General features: G+C 35.0%; 1 protein-coding gene across 2 annotated transcripts in view; it reads right to left on the bottom strand.

Annotated features, from left to right (window-relative positions):
* The window catches only part of LTN1 (listerin E3 ubiquitin protein ligase 1), a 72,801-nt gene that overhangs the window by 28,850 nt on the left and 24,492 nt on the right, over window positions 1-19,459 (bottom strand). For both annotated transcript variants that reach the window (XM_040484098.1, XM_040484099.1), the window contains 12 exons: window positions 16,657-16,830; window positions 15,901-16,091; window positions 15,020-15,155; window positions 13,144-13,953; window positions 11,130-11,171; window positions 8,150-8,339; window positions 7,421-7,660; window positions 6,458-6,611; window positions 5,550-5,694; window positions 4,868-5,054; window positions 3,223-3,382; window positions 2,252-2,356 (listed from right to left, as the gene is read on the bottom strand). In XM_040484098.1, the coding sequence (XP_040340032.1) occupies window positions 2,252-2,356; window positions 3,223-3,382; window positions 4,868-5,054; window positions 5,550-5,694; window positions 6,458-6,611; window positions 7,421-7,660; window positions 8,150-8,339; window positions 11,130-11,171; window positions 13,144-13,953; window positions 15,020-15,155; window positions 15,901-16,091; window positions 16,657-16,830 (2,534 nt within the window). The remainder of the gene's footprint in view (window positions 1-2,251; window positions 2,357-3,222; window positions 3,383-4,867; window positions 5,055-5,549; window positions 5,695-6,457; window positions 6,612-7,420; window positions 7,661-8,149; window positions 8,340-11,129; window positions 11,172-13,143; window positions 13,954-15,019; window positions 15,156-15,900; window positions 16,092-16,656; window positions 16,831-19,459) is intronic.

The raw sequence follows: 19,459 nt of genomic DNA, 5'->3' as shown, positions 1-19,459 counted from the left end.
TCCCAGAAGTGGACCATATACTATCTGTCATTTATGATTGGCTTATTCTATTTAGCATAATGTCCTCATGGTTTATCCATGTTGTATCATGTGACAGAATTTCCTTCCTTTTCAAGGCTAAATAATATTCCATTGTATGCATATACCATATTTTTGTTTATCCATTCATCTGTCGATGGGCTCGTGGGTTGCCAGAAGTTTTCACTTTTACAAAATCACTTCTTTTATAGATTCTGGGTTTTTGTGCTTTGCTTAAGATCTTCCCCATATCAAGATTATACAGAGCTTCTTAATTTCCTTTAATACTTTTATAGGTCTGCTCTTTACATTTAGCTTTCATTTGGACTTCAGTCTTGTGTATAATGTAAGAGACAGGCACCTCACTATTTTTTTCAAACACATATCCAATTTTACTAACATCATCTAACATTCACTCACCTCACCGATTTGTGGGATTTATTTATTTATTTATTTATTTGAGACAGAGAGAGACAGAGACAGAGCACGAGTGGGGGACAGGCAGAGAGAGAAGAAGACACAGAATCCGAAGCAGGCTCCAGGCTCTGGGCTATCAGCAGAGTCCGACGTGGGGCTTGAAGCCACAAACAGTGAGATCATGACTTGAGCCAAAGTTGGATGCTTAACCAACTGAGCCACTCAGGCACCCCACTCACCTCACTGATTTGAAAGGCCACCTATGGCTCAGTTTCTGGATTCTGTGTCTTGATCCACTGATTTGTCTATTCACCAATTTAATACTGCTTAATTATTGTATTGGTAAGACAATTCCTTTTCACTTTTATCTTTCAGAAATTTCCTACCTATTTTTGAGCATTTTTTCCTTCAAATGCATACTGTGTTTAGAGCAGTTTGTCAAGTTTTTCAAAATATATTGCTGGAATTTTTATTGAGATTGCATTACAATTACAGATTGATACATCCATTTTTACAATTTAGCTTCCTACCTTTTTTGTAATCTTTACTAAAATTTCATAATTGCATTTTTGTTGTTAAATTTATTTCTAGGTATAGTTTTGTTGTCATTGTGAATAGAATCTTTTTTCCCATGACATTTTTAATTATTACTACTGAATAAGAAAGTTTCTGATTTTTCTGTCAAGTATATATATCCATATTAGTAATTAATTCTAATACGTCTCCAGTTAATTCCCTGTTACTTTCATAATCAGAAAAATTAAATTATGCTGAATAAAAAAGCTAATATCGAAAGATCATATGCTGCATGATTCCACTTATATAACTTAACTAAATGGTAAAAAGAACAGATTACTGGTTGCAAGAGATGAGAATGGGAAAAAGAAAGGTGGCCTGGCTGTGAAAGGGTAACACAAGAGGTCCCTGTGGTAACACTGTTCTGTCTGTTGGTCTGTGGTGGCGTCACACATGGGATCTACACAGAACACACACACAAATAAGTACATGTAAACTTGGTCAGTGGATTGTATTGATGTCATTTTCTTATTGCAAAACTGTATTAAAGTTATGCAAAACAGTACCACTGAGGGAAACTCAATGAAGGGTATATGGAATCTCTTCTTACAATTGCTTGTAAATCTATAACTACCTTAAAATAACAAGTTTAAAAAAAATTTTAAATAAGAAAAAATTGAAATTTATTTCATGATTTTAGTGTACAAGATCATATACATATCATTTCAGAATTCTTCTTGGTAAACCAGTAAATTCAAAATGCCTCTTGGTAAATTTCAACTAAATGTTTGAGGTTCAGCCTCTCTAATATGACCAACTCTAGAACTCTAGTATGCCCAACCCCACAATCTATTTCTTTGTCTTAAGAACACATTTATTGCATTTCTAGAATATATTTCAATAGGATGATCCTTACTAAAGCAAAGGATAAGTAACTTTCCCTATCACTTCCAAACAGCAAATAAAGTAACAGAAGAAGGATATTAGGGAGAGGTAAAAAAGATTTCTACCAAAAAGATTTCTGAGGAAAAGAGAGCAAATTAACAAAATGCTAACTTTTTAAACCAAGTACAAAATTCTACAACAAAATATTATAAAGTTTAAAATGCTTATATGAGAAGGTGTGTTCCAAACCTAAAATAATTTAAATTGTTTTAAAGTCTTTAATCTCATTTCCTTGAATTTCCGCATTTCTTAAACCTTGTTTCCTTGACTGATATAGAGATTATTCATTAGTTGGGCTTGCCAAAGTGACCAAATACAGCAAATTACAAAGTATAAACATTTTAAATCTGAATACCCTTCTTTTCTCCTATAATGCCGTTTTACTTCATCAGATGAAACACTCCGGGAAAGGATCAACTTAGCAATAATAAGAGACCAAAGGGTGCCATTTTCCATGGATCTAAAAAAAGAAAAAAAAATCCATTTTCAAAGTGTTTACAATTTTTACCATTTATCTGGATTCCTTTTACAGAATTAAATCAATCACCTTGTGAGGGTATCAATTCACTCAGGGCTTTTGCCCCCGAACAGCTGCCATTACTGAAAAGACTGGGAGCCTAGCTTTCCAACACTCCTTTACAACTGGTACTGAGCTCTCATCCCAAAGCCCTTCAAATCCTAATAGAGGAGAGCAGGTTTGAGGATCAGAGACGGTAGCTGGAAAAAGGACATATCCCAGAGGACACCAAGCCTGGTTAATGTTGAAGAACCAAGGAGGTATTCATATCTACTGGGGGAAAGTTCTGAGTGTCCTAGAGTATGTAGATGGAGACTGCAGAGAAAAGCTCAGCCTGGGACCTCTGATAAGGCAAAGCATATTCAAAACATCACAGGCAAGTGAAAAACAAAGAGAGGCAGTTCAACACAGTAACTTCAATAAACTCCCGTCAATTAAGGGGAAGGTTTTGTGTTTATAATCTTAAGACATATCTGTAACAACATGCAAATTATAAGGTTTGAGAGTAGCGGGAAGGATGGACCACAGATGACAAAACAACTTCTACAAGGCTTCTATGTCTTTCATTGTCATCTGCCCCATTCCTCAATGTAATTTATGGATTTAAGAACACAGGCAAAGTTCAAATATCTCCCTAGATGAATAAATCAAGTACTCAGAATCCACGAAGTACTTATTATTAAGAACTGGGTTTAATTTAAATCAACCCTCTGAAAGATTAGCATGAAGTGAGCTTAACATTTTACAGAAACAAAGCCAAAAGCCAGTAAAACAATCATATAAAAACGGAAGCTGAAAGGGATTCTCACCTGTTAAATAGCAGCTGTAAAAGGCCAGAGGTATTACCAAGTCCACATAAGTTATCATATGTAATATTCATCTTTTGAAGCATTTCACAAAATCCAGTTAGAAAAATAGGGGGATTGTCTAATTCTTCATACCACTGCAGTGAATAGAGCAGTTCTGCAACTACAGAATGGACAACACATTATCAAGTGGACTCTGTGAAGGAACTTTTGATCATTTTCATTTCACCGCCCCATTTCCAAATACTGCTACGCCTGCCAGTCTCAAAATATCTGTGAACTGATTTCTAAATCTGCTTTGAGATGTTCAGTGATAACGAAAACTGAGATCATTTGTCTGATACAAAATGCCACTCTTCTCCCAAATCTTATTTGGTCCCTTTTCTAATCAGTGAACAATGTGACAGGCCTAAGTTACCAGAGATAACGGAAGAATTTCCTACTCTTTGCCACAGGTGGTAACAAGTTACACACAGGACAAACAACTAAGGGCCCCAAGACCTGAGATGAGAAGTTCAAGCCAATGTGTTAAGAAATGGGAAACACCATGATATAGTAAACAGGGCATGGACCTTGGTGAAAGACTGGTCTGGACTCAAATTGAGCTGTGTGCATAGTTAGCAATTAGAATACTAAAATCTAGCTCAGGGACTGCTGTGAGAATTAAATGACCAAGAATCTCTCACAAAACCTAGCACATCATAGGTTTTAACACACAATTATCACAAGTCTGTTTTATAAAGCCATTTATGGACTTTGGAGTCAGAAGACTTGAGACCTGGTTTAAAAATCTAATCCTATCCCTTACAAGCTAAGTACCTCTAATCAAGTCAAGCTAAGAAAACCAGGTAACAAAAACCATAATAATAATAACTGACAGGGTTGATAAGAAGCTTAAATACATAATGTTGTCAGTTTGTAATTAGTAACACACGCCACAAAAACACACTATTGCAACTGCAGGCTAATCTCCTTGCCCTTTACTGCATGTGGAGTTGGCAAATCAAGAAGTATTCCAGCTTTCTTCCACAGGGCATATATTTTCCTCTAGTAACTATGCTACAGCTGAAGTTTTACAAACAAGACTGACGGAGAAATTACGCAAAACTTCTACCTTTAACACCATTTTGTTTAGGTCACACTGCTACTTACAATTCTACACCATTTCCTGGAATGGGGGAATTTTAAGTCCTAAATCCCCATGGGATTCAACATTTGGACCTCCACTTGCCAGGAAAAAAATATATATCTACATACATACCTATGTATCCCTATCAACACGAAGGTATAGTGTTTTAAATCACAATCCATGATGAAACACTAAACTCAACCATTTTCTTTAGAATTATGCGCCATAGGACCTAGTACTGATGTCTCGCCAGCTTAAGTAACTGATCTTGTAACAAATTCTGCTCTACAGCTAACAAGATTATAGAAAATTTCAGTATGTTTTCATCCGATTTGCAATTTACCATTCGTCATTTAAGTAACCTCAAGTTTCTCATCACTACAATAGTTAATAGGAATGGAAGATTCTTGATTTTTTAAAGATTTAAATTGCAGAGTAATCAAAAGTATTTCAAAATTATACTTAATACAAATTATTTCAAAACAATGCTATTATATCTGAATGCTCATATATACTTACTTATTTTCTCAAGCTCATTATTTTCTAGGACTATTTCCTTTTTCAGTGCAACTAATATCATTTTGCTCAATAACGCTGAAGTACACAAATGGCTGGGAAGTTTCTTTGCATCTTGTTCTTTAAAATCTGTTTTGAAACACTCATAATTCAAACTCAATCTTCCTTCTAAAAGAGGTCTATGCAACCACTGTAAAAAGAATACATTCAATTATATACAAAAATCATTAGATATTCTAAATTATTTACTATCTCTGCAAGTAAGACAGGGAACAAAAATGAGCTTATCAATCTTCACAATGTTATTAGAATACCTTCAAAAATGAAGTTATTACTAGTTTATCAATAAAATCACAGAAGCCTAGAAGTTTGGGTTTTGCTTCAGGAAATTATCAACATGTGTATTTCTTTAAGACTCCTTCAGGACAGAACTAGATCTAATTCACCTCGTACCGTGGCAACTGCCAGTGTCTCACAAACAACAAACATCCAATATGTGAGCATTCAGAGACGTAAAGGCAAAGCAAGATACTCGTTTCATTTACCTTTTTTTCTCCCAAGGATAAAACAAAAGATATTCATTTTGCTCAATTTTTTCCCTTCTCCAGAATAAAATTAAAATGTTTAAGCTTGCATGAAGTCCAAACTTCAGAACGAGATAAGCACTGTCCAATCTCAAACATACCTGCATTGGAAGAGACTGTCTCATCTTTTCCCATTCACTGTTGCTTGGCATTACACTTCCAATATAAACTCCCAGAAGATTAGTATCTTCACTTTCTAGAAGCATATTTAGCAAGTCATCAACAGCACACAAGAGGACTTGAAGACTGAAAATAATGCAAACAATGTGACAATCATGGTTATGCTATGACTAACTTGAGCACTCTGGTACACACTAAATACTATGGCAGGGAACACTTTACCTGAACAAAAAGACCAGTAAAAATGAAACTAAGCAAGTCCTTTACCCTGTATCTGACATACACACCATCAAATTGGGGATTTAATACAACATTTATAGTTTGAAATTGAGTGCTGCTTCTGTATCAGAATGAAGGGAACTTGACCTATTTTGGAAAAGGTATTTCAGAAACCTCATTATATGGGGGGAGAAGCCATGACGATCAGAAAAAGATATGACCCAACCCTAAAAGTCTCTGGATGCCTTCTCTTCGTTTTCACTTCTATAAATGGATTTAGGTATGTGGTGTGAAATATATTTGCAATTCAACATCTTAAAACAGAGGCTACCAGGGCCCCAATATTAAACAATGAAGAATAACCACGATGTGTGGTAGTCATGGGAGGTTATGGTTATAATCCATACCCACAAGACACAGGATAGCACTACGATCACGTCACCAGCATAAATTAGGAGTCCAGCAGATATAACAAATCATTCTTGAATTGAGTTTAAATTGATGATCATTAAAACAAATTCCTTTTGGAAAAATATTTTTGTCTGGGTCTTCTCTTAAGAGTCCCATAGATTTCTTACATAACAAGTCATTTTTCATAGACAGGCTGTAATTTAAAGACAGTGATCAGGTATTGAAGAGATACTGTGCAAATGAGTACAAAAAAAGTTACCTTTTGATATCCAAAGATGAAGACTGAACTTGGTTCTTCAGCCACAGAGCAGACAAACATAGGAAGGTACTCTGTTTACATGTACTGCCAGTTTGGTGGGTCAATAAATTCACACCAGAGAGCCAAGTATTTTTCAGTTTACAGACAAGAAAGTCTAAAATCAAGATGTCAACAGTAATTTGTAATCCCTGCGAAGCAACTATAACCAGTACAAAATGTATGAAATAGCTCAATGCAGACCTGAGATTTTTAAGGTACCGTTAAAAATGGAAAATATAAAATTACCATTTAATTGCCAAAACAAAATAACTATGTCATAAATATGCAATAATACAAACTAGCTCATGCCATATAAATGTAAACATGTTAAGATTTTTAAAGTTAGCTCTCGTCTACTCTTATTTACAAGAGCATTGTCCTTTTGGAGATGTGAAAAATATTACACCTTTTCCGAACAGAGTAGTATGAAAGAAAGGGTTGGGGAGGCGGGCTCTCTATCGATACTAGTGTTTTTTAAAATGCCTTTCATAATTAAGTCTCAACATATAAGGCAATATAGTCCTTACAAAGGCAATTTCAGTTTTATTTTGATATATACCAAGAGTGAATAAGAGAAGGACATATTAATATACCCTCCTTTATGAATGTGGAAACTGGAGCATCAAGAAATTAAACAACTTGCCAAACAACAGCTCCTAAGTGAAAGGGCTAAGATTCTAACTCATCTATCATAGCCCCTTCCAAAACTGTTTCTTTGATATCAAGAAAGAATTTAGACATAAGGTCTACATATACCTTTGACTTGGTTTGTAAAGCTGAAAGTGTTTAAGATTTGTAGCCCTCTACTCAAAATGCTTTCAACTTTCAAGTACATTATGATTCAATTAATAAAGCCTGGGCACTTACACTATGAAGGTCAGAGCCGGAGATTCCCAACAAAACATTTGAGCAGTAGGCTATTACCTGGCAAATGTGTTTTTTCTTTGTTCTGAGCACATAACTGAAAGAGAGTTAATAATAAGTCTTCAGAGGATGGCATTAGCAAGCATCCTTTTGCTGAGCTGAAATAGTTATAGGCCACATCACAGATAAAAGACACTGATGAATCATTATTTTCAGCTTCTGACAATTCCTTTACTTTGGATAAAGTTTCATGAAGTTTAACAATAATTCTTTCAACATATACTTCTCCAATCAAGTAATCTAGAGAAAAAAAGTTCACACAAACAAAAAATTAAAAAATATTAACAGTGTGTTTTTTAAAATCTTACTTTGGGTTAACAACCACTTAAGTCTTTCCATGTGTTTAAAAAAAAATTATGTATTAGACAAAAGAAAATTGTATCAACAAATCAATCTGATCTCTCACATATAAAAACTCTCATGTAAAAGAGCAGTTTTACATTAAGTTAAAAAAATAATAAAAAAAAGCACAATGCTCTATACAATTAGTGAATAACTTTGCTAAACTCAAAACCCTTTAAAATGTAAAAACTTTTTAAAAATATTAAAATGTCTTCCAAGTCATGCTACAAGGCTTAAATATTTAGGGTGCTTACAAAATTAAAATAGCTGCATGAATTAAGTCTTGTTATTCTCAACCAATAACATACAGACTTTGTAACATGGAATCCCTTCCAAAAGTGAAAACTTTATTGCCTACTAAAAAACAAAAGCCCTATTTCTGCTTACCATTTTTAACATGTTGGGATAATACCAAGCTTAGAAGAGCCCATCTCTCCGAGAAGTAAGAATCAGAAGATACTGTGAATTCCAAGTCCTTATGACAAAGATGATCTGCCAGGGTTACCAATTTCTCTCCAAGGATATCTCCTTTTAGCCAAGGAGTTACTAAAGCATGTTTATCTGAACTAGAACATGCCTAAAACCATAAAATTAAAGCAAAAATTTTCAAGATCAAAAAGCATATCTGCCTATACTACTTGTACCATATTACCTCCCTTCGTCATCATGACCCCAACACTAGCCCCCACTCCTCCTCAAGTTCTAAGGCGGCTGATACCGTCTCTGTTCCCCACTAAGCCTTACTTACATACATTTTCAGGCTATTTTCCCAACCATAAATATTCTCTCTCTTCTTTATCAAAATCCCATCCATTCCTTGAGAATCATTACAAAGCCAACCTGCTTTATGAAGGCTCCCCCATCCACTCAAGCCCATACTCCTAACTGCTTTTTCTCTGAATTTCTAAAGCACTTACTGGATTTTATTATTATTTATAATGTTTCATCTGTGTATGTCTTGTTTCCAATGAGATTGTAAGTTCCTTGAGAGCAGAGACTGTCTTAAACTTCTTTGATACCTGCTATCAACACTGCAGATATGTTCAATGAATAACGAACGGATGAACTTTGAAGACAGATTTTAAAATGCTCTATGTATTAAATTTTTGTTCATTAATTTTACTAAAATTAAAGAACAATTAATACTTAATAGTGGTAAATACTTCAATATGAACAATGGGACATATTTCCCCAAATTCTCTGCAATAGTAACTGGGGCCAGATAGCTAACAGCAATTGGTTTATTTTCATGGGGTGGGGAAGCAAGAAAAAAAAAAAAAAAAAAAAAAACACACAAAAAACTGTAAATCCACCCCCAAAAGCATGCTGATCCATGTTCCCAGAGCTTCTTTTGCTTTAAGGACTGATAAGAAAGGAATTTGCAACTTGGTTCATTTCAAAGCAATCTGGAAAAAAAAAAACAAAAAACCAAGTGCGGATTGGGTAGTGCCTAAAAACTGTTTGTTCTTTATTAAAAAACTGTAGGTAACCTGGGCTTTTATTTTAGCCCAAGCTTTGCCAATCTTCTGGCTTTATGATCCTGGACAAATCTCTTAACCAATTTGGGCCTATTTCCTATTTTAAAAATGAAGATTAACCTAGAAAATCACTAACGTCCTTTTCTGATTACAAAATGCAGGTTGTTTTTATTTATTTATTTATTTATTTTTAATTTTTTTTTTTTAATTTTTTTTTTTCAACGTTTATTTATTTTTGGGACAGAGAGAGACAGAGCATGAACGGGGGAGGGGCAGAGAGAGAGAGAGGGAGACACAGAATCGGAAACAGGCTCCAGGCTCTGAGCCATCAGCCCAGAGCCTGACGCGGGGCTCGAACTCACGGACCGCGAGATCGTGACCTGGCTGAAGTCGGACACTTAACCGACTGCGCCACCCAGGCGCCCCATAATGCAGGTTGTTTTTAAAGAAGCTGAGTTTATGACTCTGATCATAAAGTATAAAGTTGCATAAAAACAAAGAAATCTGGAGTTTAAATGGCTATAATATTGGTTTTCCTAACACAGTTTACTAAATAAAACCCATTTATTTTATTGAATCTAGGAAATAAACTTTTGAGTAAAATGTCTCTCAAATTAGAAAGATATGATGTACAATACTCATTTTAACATATCCATAGAAAGAACCTCACCAGCTTTAAGGGATGGAGACATCAGTTAGTCATGGAAGTACAGGAGGCAAACACTGGCCATGAACTTCTAAATACTGCCCAGGAAGAAAATAGTCTTCCCAAAGGTTAGGAGTATTTGAGCTAACCAGCAGGCACATTCCTAAGTTGCAAATGGGTATGTCTTCTCTTATCAAATTACTAACTCCCTTTGCTCTAATTCTAGACTTACCAAGTAGATTTCTGATAATTTGGCTTTTCATGTAACCTGCCTATAGAGAGAGAAGGTACTGAGTAAACTAATATAAATGCTGTACTTCATACGTTCTATTTCTCATTGAAAAACAGTAAATTAATATTCTGTATTTATTTTGTAAAAATAAACTATTGAGGGAAATAGGGAGTCACTGTTCAGCGGGCACAGTTTCAGTTTTGCAAGATAAATTCTGGAGACTGGTTCACAATGAGAATATACTTAACACTACTGAACTATAAACTCAGAAAGAGTTAAGATGGTACATTTTGCTATGGACTTTTACCATAATTTAAAAAGAAACTTGTAAATTAAGGAGTTATCTGTGTATGTGAATTTTAAAAATAATAAAAAATGCTAAAAAAGAATTTTAGGTAACTTAACAGTGCAAAACAATCCCCCCATTTCTATGGTTGAAAAGCGTTACATCACTTACATCTTCATTGGGGAAAAAATACTTTAAAACTTCTAAATTGCTTATGTTCCTTGATTTCTTTTCATTATTTTCATCACTAATTTTCTTATTTAGTCAAGTGGCAATCAGACAAAGTCTGAAAGATTTTAATTTGCCTGTATAGTATTCCAAAGCAGGACAAATTTAATTTCTGAGGTGTTCGAGCCAAAGCTAAAACCTCTCAATCTACTTCTATAGAAGAAAAAATAACTAGGATAAGAGTAGAAACCTGTAGTCTTAATTTAAAGATAACCAAATATTTAGTTCTCCCTTTGTTATCTTCCCAGGAAGATACTGGATTTACCAGAGCCTTTTCAGTCTTTGCTGATATTCCTAACCAGAAAAATAATACTACAGAAAGGTAAACACCTAAACCTAAAGCCTTCCCAGGTTATGGGAAGAAAGCTACAATAATAAAGAAGTTTTCTAACACAGACACTTGACCACATACCAGCATGTGAATATGACTAGTTTTAACTTCTCTGTACTCATAAATGCAAAAAAGGGAGGAAAAGAAAAAATGATCCCTAAGATACCTTTTCAATGACCTGAAGAATAGAATTCCATTTCAGATTCCCCTGAAAGAGAAAAAAGAGTTAGAAATAAATTTTTAGAAGGAATGAAGTCACTATGTAATCATAAAAAAAGCTAAAACATTTCTAGCTACTCCAGCTTTTAAAAGTATAGACTAGGGCGCCTGGGTGGCTCAGTCGGTTAAGCGTCCAACTTCAGCTCAGGTCATAATCTCACGGTCCGGGAGTTCGAGCCCCGCATCGGGCTCTGGGCTGATGGCTCAGAGCCTGGAGCCTGCTTCCGATTCTGTGTTCCCCTCTCTCTCTGCCCCTCTCCCATTCATGCTCAAAAATAAATAAACGTTAAAAAAAAAATTTTTTTTTAAAGTATAGACTAAAATGAACTATTGGGACCTTATCAAAATAAAAAGCTTCTGCACAGCAAAGGAAACAATCAGCAAAACTAAAAGGCAACTGACAGAATGGGAGAAGATATTTGCAAATGACATATCTGATAAAGGGTTACTATTTAAAATGTATAAAGAACTTATCAAACTCAACACCCAAAAAACAATCCAGTGAAGAAATGGGCAAAAGACATGAATAGATACTTCTTCAAGGACGACATCCAGATGACTAACAGACACATGAAAAGATACTCAATATTACTCATCATCAAGGAAATATAAATTAAAACCACAATGAGATACTACCTCATACCAGTCAGAATGGCTAAAATTAACAAGTTGGGCAACAACAGATGTTGGCAAGGATGCGGAGAAAGAGGATCTCTTTTGCACTGCTGGTGGGAGTGCAAACTGGTGCAGCCAGTCTGGAAAACAGTATGGAGGTTCCTCAAAAAAAATCAAAAATAGAACTACCCTATGATCCAGCAATTGCACTAGGTATTTATCCACGGGATACAGGTGTGCTGTTTCGAAGGGACACATGCACCCCAATGTTTACAGCAGCACTATCGACAATAGCCAAAGTATGGAAAGAGCCCAAATGTCCATCAATGGATGAATACATGAAGAAGACGCAGTGTGTGTGTGTGTGTGGGGGGGGTGTATATATACATTACAATACAATGGAGTATTACTCGGCAATCAAGAAGAATGAAATGTTGCCATTTGCAACTACGTGGATGGAACTAGAAGGTATTATGCTAAGTGAAATGAGTCAGTCGGAGAAAAACAAATATGTGACCTCACTCATATGAGGAATTCAAGATACAAAACAGATAAACATAAGGGAAGGGAAGCAAAAATAACATAAAAATGAGGGAGAGAAGGGGCGCCTGGGTGGCTCAGTTGGTTAAGCGACCAACTTCAGTTCAGGTCATGATATCGCAGTTTGTGGGTTCGAGCCCCGCGTCGGGCTCTGTGCTGACAGCTCAGAGCCTGGAGCCTACTTCAGATTCTGTGTCTCCCCCTCTCTCCACCCCTCCCCTGCTCATGCTCTGTGTCTCTCTGTCTCTCAATAATAAATAAACGCTAAAAAAAAATTTTTTTTTTTTTAAATGAGGGAGACAAAACACAAGAGACTTAAATACAGAGAACAAACTGAAGGTTGCTGGAGGGGTGGTAGGTGGGGAGATGGGCTAAATGGGTAAGGGGCATTAAGGAGGACACTTGTTGGGATGAGCAATGGATATTATACATAGGGGATGAATCACTGGAATCTACTCCTGAATCATTATTGCACCATATGCTAATTAACTTGGATGTAAATTGAAAAAAAAAAAGTATGGACTAAAATACTTAGCCTTTCATTGCCGAGCATTTGTCACCTCACCATACTTACTCAACACATACCCATAAGCCTCACACACTTCCCCATCACAATCAAGAATATACTGCTTGCCTGTGCTTACTTTGTCAGCACACAGACTAAAATTGGAAAGAATATGCTGCTCTTCTTTAAATAGTCAAGAAACGACTCAAGAATAACCTCCATGCAGGTCTCATTCTACTCACTTATAATTAGTGTAGCGATGTAAGCCACTATAGTTTAAAGAGATATACAACAATAATACCTCAATGAGATCATCCAAGACATACTTTCTGTCCATATTATTGTCACAGCAACAGAGGGCACTGTACAAAATGTCCACCAAGAAACCAGCATCCTTCCTTTGATCTTCATTTAGCCAACCTATCAGTTTCTGGTATAAAAACTGTACAGCAGGATTTTTTTCTACAAGTCTGGCTATTTCAAGACGTTTGGCTTTGACAATACTCTGTTTTTCATCACCTAGTAGCATTTTAAATACTTGGGTTGAAGAGAAAGAGCTGAGCAGAGTGGAAAGAAACTTTAGATGTTGCTCTGACTTTTGCTCATTGACATAATTAATACTCATCGCTGCTAGTTTACAGACCAAGTCTTCCAAAGGTTTCTTCCTTAGTGGCGATACAAGGTCTGAACAATTATGAGAGAGAGAAAGTTCAGTCATTAATTCAGAGCCTTCACTGTTTTCGCCTTCGGAGGAGACACATTTTTCGTTCTCTTTATTACTTTCAGGCAGCTCGTCAGCAAATCTAACCTTACCAACTTTTTTTTTATTTGACTTCAGTGAGCTCTTCGGCTTCTGAAGGACCTGTAACAGGTTAGAAACACCTGACATGGATTTCACATCAGCTTCTGGCTCATTGATTTTCTCCACACAGATCTCTGACAGTCTTTCCCAAAAATTCAGTAGTACTTTGTCCAAACTGTGAGCTATTTTATCATCTTTTTCCACATCTGCTTTGGCTTCCCAGGAACTTAAGGTTTCTGCTAAATGGTTAAATAGCTGCCCATCTTGCAATCTTGGGTCTTTGAGAACTGCATCAATAAAAGGAATCAACTAAAAGAGAAGGCAGAAATATAAAAGTTCAGTTTTCAGGGGAAATAAAATTTAAACAAAGTATTTGTAAAACATTATAAAGTTCCACATTTAATAACTGAAAAATATGGATGTTCCCTCCCAAAACTCTGAAGAGTTAACTTGAAGATCATTTTCGTATCATACAAAGAAGTTAATGATTTCACTGCATTCCCCTAAATTACTTTTTATGATATAGTTAACCAAGATTATTGATCATTAACAAATAATACAGTTTTCTTTGCATTTTCTGAACTTAATCCAATTTTTTACTTTTTTCTAAACCAATGTGAAAGACAGAACCCACAGAATTCGGAATTCTTTTCCTTAAATTACAAAGATAAATTAACTGAGACATAAACTAGGATCTAGGCTTATATAATTTCATTAATTTCCTAACATAAGGAGCCATATTCCAGAACCTGGTCTCATCACTGGTTCTAAAAACCAAGCACAATTGTTCACACACAAAAAATAAATGTAGTTGAATATTTTAGAAGTAACAAGATGATTATTGTGTAATTTATACTTAATATAAAAGATCACAAATGGGGTGCCTGGGTGGCTCAGTTGGTTAAGCATCCGACTTCGGCTCAGGTCATGACCTCACGGTTTGTGGGTGCAAGCCCCATGTCAGGCTCTGTGCTGACAGCTCAGAGCCTGGAGCCTGCTTTGGATTCTGTGTTTCCCTCTCTCTCTGCCCCTGCCCCACTCGCGCTGTGTCTCTCTCAAAAATAAAATAAAATAAAACAACGACGACAACAACAAAAAAAGATCACAAATAGCATCTTCAAAATTATGTTTTGTGTTGCGACTCTATAAGGCTTGCACATCCAGAGACTAATTAGTACTCAGGCGTTATGGTATTATTCTAGCAACAACAGTACAGAATTTTTATCTGTATGGTCAGAAGTACACATTACTCAATTTGTAAATTATAAGAATGAAATTTTTATAAAGCCTAATTTAAAAACGGCAACAAGATACAATGAGCTTGATACTTTGCAGTCAGTGTGCAAAAGCATGATGATTTCTACATTATAAATACCTGATCACTGATGAGCATCTCTTCAATCTCTTCCTCACCTAAGTTTTGCTGCATTATAAAACGTAAGCATTCAAAAAAAGCTGATATTACTGCTGAGCACTCTGAAAAGCTGGTTTTGATTCTCTCTGTTGACAGCCTAAGAAATAATAAACAACTACAGCTTACTCTTTCACAAAACAATAAGCAACTCAGAAACACCAAAATAAACACATGGAAAAGGCATCACACCAAAAGAAGAGGATTTTTTAAAACAAAATTCTTAAACTAAAAACTAAGAACAAAAGGAACTTGGAAAGGTGTGGAAAAAAGCACATTTTCAAATAGGTGTCAAAAAAAGATAATACATATTTATTTTCCAGTCAGGAACAAGTCCATCTACAAATTTCAAAGAGACGACTTAACCAAATAAAGCTAATAGTGTAGGAAAAAACAGTTCTGTAAGCATTAATAAAAGCGAGTGTCTTTTATTAAGTTCAACAAATACACTGAAATAATTTTTTTTAATTGTGACTTTAAATAGCTATCATATTTAAGCTTATGGAAGTTTTAAACTCTTCACTGGTTCATTTTTACCATTTGGACATTTGTATTTATCAACATACCAAAAAATGCTCATATAAAAAAAAGTCTATTTCAATCTAAGGCCCTTACAATAGTCATTGCACTTTCTGTTGTGCATGACCACTGACGCCTTGAAAGTACCCAAGAAAAAAATCTCAATTGAAATTCTATGAAAAGTTTAATTAAAAGTGTTTAATGAACAACAAAACAATTTGGAGAAATTTAAATAAGAAAGACCATAATGAGTATGTCATTTTACCCATTTGTGAAACCAAGAAAAATCTCTTCTGCTCTAAAGATCAAGAATTGAAACTCCTTACCCTGCAACTACAGAGGTGAGGAAATTTTTGAAGAAATCCAACTTTGGATCTGTAATGGACTGAGGGAGTTTGCTGATAAATGGCAAAAGATAAGGATATATGATGGTAGCCAGACCCCGACCGCCTTCACGAACCACAGCTGACAGCTTTGGAAACACACTTTTTTTTGCATTTACATGAAGCCAACAGTCCTAACCAAAGAAAAGATGGTAAGAATAATTAGAGATCATAAAAAACTTCTCCCAATTTAGACACACACAGGCTGTCAGAAGTAAATATCAAGTATTCTACCTAAAGAGGATAAAATCTCTCACCACCACTGAAAACTAAACTCGGAAATTTTAAGAAACTTATTACATATAGTAATCATGTACCCCACATAGTGAGGACAACATTGATCAGAAATATTTAACTTAAAAGATTTATATAAAAGCTGCTTTCCAAAAGGGACACTAATATCTAATCTTAAATATAAGATTCAGATAAACTGACTTCACTGGACTACATAAAGTTTAAAGAATAATTGATACTGGCTGGCTACACTGAAAGTAAAACAAAAACTCTACGCTAATTTTATGGTCAGTTTAAGATTTATACCAAGTTTTGGATTAAGTATTTTATTTCCAAGAAAGCATTTTCCAGTAAGTTTTAGGTATTATCATCTGATAGGCTTTGTCTCACATCATATCTAAGGCTTCTAAAATACAAACTAAGACAAGTATCTCAAATGTACTAAATGTTACCTTTCTTACACACCTCAATAGTTGTAAGTGTATAAAGTACAGCTTCCCAGAGAGCCGGGCATACAATGGGGTCACTGTCATCAATGCTAAGTAGAACAGATGGGCTCACTTTGGATGCTTCATCTTTCATCACCTGTGGAATACGCTGGCACAAAGCAGAAACTAACTCAAAATAAGCTGAGCGGATCTAAAACGAAAAATGAAAAGCTGGATTAAATTAAAGCCTAGTAGAGCTATGATAAGATTTTTAATTTAATAGCTGATAGGTTATTCATACTAACCCTCCCATTAGTAAAACTAAAAGGGCTAGAAAAAGTGTCTTTAAATCTTCCATCGAGTATCAAATGGCTGAAAGGACATTAGGAATTACCACATAAAAGTGAAGGCAGAAAGAATTCAACTTTCGATTTCTCTGGCTGAAGCAAATACAAATCCTCTCTAATGGCCAAGGCGTTCACCTGGACCTCATATTATTCCTATTAATATACTAGGCCACACCAAGTTAAATACAGCCAAAGAAAAACTAAGAAACCATGAGTCACTATCAGCAGAAACAAAAGATGACAGAGATCTGAGACTTTAAATCTTATCAGTTACAAATTCCTTAGCAACATTTCTTATTATATTTAAAGAAATACAAGTTTATAGAAATCTGAAAGGAAAAGGATCTTAGAAAAAGCACAGATGTGAAAAAGAAGCACAATTCCTATTCCTAAAAATAGGCAGAAAGATGATAGATTAAAATTCAATTTTAGTTTAAGAGCAGAGAAAGTGAATTGAAAGTACAAAAGAAATTATCCACCAAGAAGCACAGAAAGACAAAAAAAGGTAAAAAACACCAAGGATAGTGTAAGAGACAAGATAAAGAAGGTTTAACATATATTTAAACAGAATCCCAAAGGGAGAGAAGAGAGAACGAAGCAAAGGAAATATCTGAAAAGGTTAATAGCTGAGCATTTTGTAGAGCCAGTGAAATACACCATTCTACAAACTCAGGAACTCCAACAAATCCCAAGCAAGATACATAAAAAGAAATCCACACTAAGACACAGAATGGTGCAACTGCAAAAAACAAAACAAAACAAAACAACAACAACAAAACTCCCACAAGAACAAAGAGTAAACCATAAAAGTAGCAGAAGAAAAAGACAAACTACCTTCAAAGGAAGGACAGTAAGACTGAAAGAGGACTTCAACGACAACAATGTAAATCAGAATACAGTGGAATATCTTCAAAAATAAATTAACTGCCAATATTCAATCCTGTACCCAGTAAAAATCTATTTCAAGAATGAGAGTGAGGGGCGCCTGGGTGGCGCAGTCGGTTAAGCGGCCGACTTCAGCCAGGTCACGATCTCGCGGTCCGTGAGTTCGAGCCCCGCGTCGGGCTCTGGGCTGATGGCTCGGAGCCTGGAGCCTGTTTCCGATTCTGTGTCTCCCTCTCTCTCTGCCCCTCCCCCGTTCATGCTCTCTCTCTCTGTCCCAAAATAAATAAAAAAACGTTGAAAAAAAAAATTAAAAAAAAAAAAAAAAAAAAAGAATGAGAGTGAAGGAATGCCTGGCTGCCTAAGTCAGCAGAGCATGAGACCCTTGATCTCGGGGTTGTAGTTTGAGCCCCACGATGCATGTAGAGATTACTTTAAAAAAAAAAATAAAATCTTAAAAAAAAAAAAAAGAGTGAAATAAAAACATCTTCTGATAGAGAAAAAAAGACAATCATCAGCAGACCAACACAAAAAGAAATTCAAAGACGCCTTCTGTATTGAAAGTAGATGATTCCAGAGGGAAGGTAAGAGATGGAAAAAAGAATAATGAGCAAATAAAGCAACAAATATGAAGATAAATCTAAATGAAGATTGAGAATACAATAATAATGTTATCTGGGATTAAAAAAAAATACACATACACATATATTTAACCCCACAAAGTACTTTATTTCTGCATATTTTATATAAAATATTACCAAATGATGTTAGCAGTGTATTTAAAAAGATAAACACATAGCATGACTAGGCTGGAAAATAATATGATCATTTAAACATATGAGAAAGGCAATCAAGAAAATTTCATCATTATTTTATGACAAAAATACTCAGCAAACTAAAAATAGAAAAGCAATCTTAAACTTTATGAAATCTACAGCAAGCATCATAATCAAAACATAAGAGTTTACAACTATTTCCATTAAAGTCAGGAACAAGAAAAGGATGCCAGCTATCACCACCTCCCTCAACATGGTAGTGGAGGACCCAATTCACACACAGATAAGGAAAAAATAAAAAGAATTGGAAAGTAACTCAAACATGTAGCATAATCATAGCAAAATAACAGGCTATAAAAAATATTCAAAAAGATGTAAACACTATCAGAACAAGAGTTTGGGAAAGTTGCTGAATATACAATTTACATACAAAAGCATAGTATACATCTACCAGTAGAAACAAAAAAACGTAATTAAAAAACATAGTGACTGTCACAATAGCAACAAAACCATAAACACGTTCAGGATGGAACATATTATAAAAATAGTACTCTGAGATGAAAAGGGCCTAACACAGCCTAAAAATTTTGGAAGAACAAAGTTGGATGGTTTCTAGACTTATTATAAAAAAATAATAACTAAGAGAATATGGTATTGGTGTAAGGATAAACATATAAATAAATGGAACAGAATAAAGAGTCTAAAATTTAAATCCAAGATACAAGGTCAACTGAATTTTGACAAAGGTGCCAGAGTAAGGAAAAGACAATCTTTCAACAAATAGGATACTTCTATGAAAAAAAAATTAATTTGACTCTTACCACTACATCATACA

This window comes from Herpailurus yagouaroundi, unplaced genomic scaffold (genome assembly GCF_014898765.1).
Source record: "Herpailurus yagouaroundi ecotype Mexico unplaced genomic scaffold, PumYag 162, whole genome shotgun sequence".
NCBI lineage: Eukaryota > Metazoa > Chordata > Mammalia > Carnivora > Felidae > Herpailurus > Herpailurus yagouaroundi.
The sequence above is the reverse complement of the archived record's forward strand: the minus strand, read 5'-3'. Positions and strand labels throughout refer to the sequence as shown.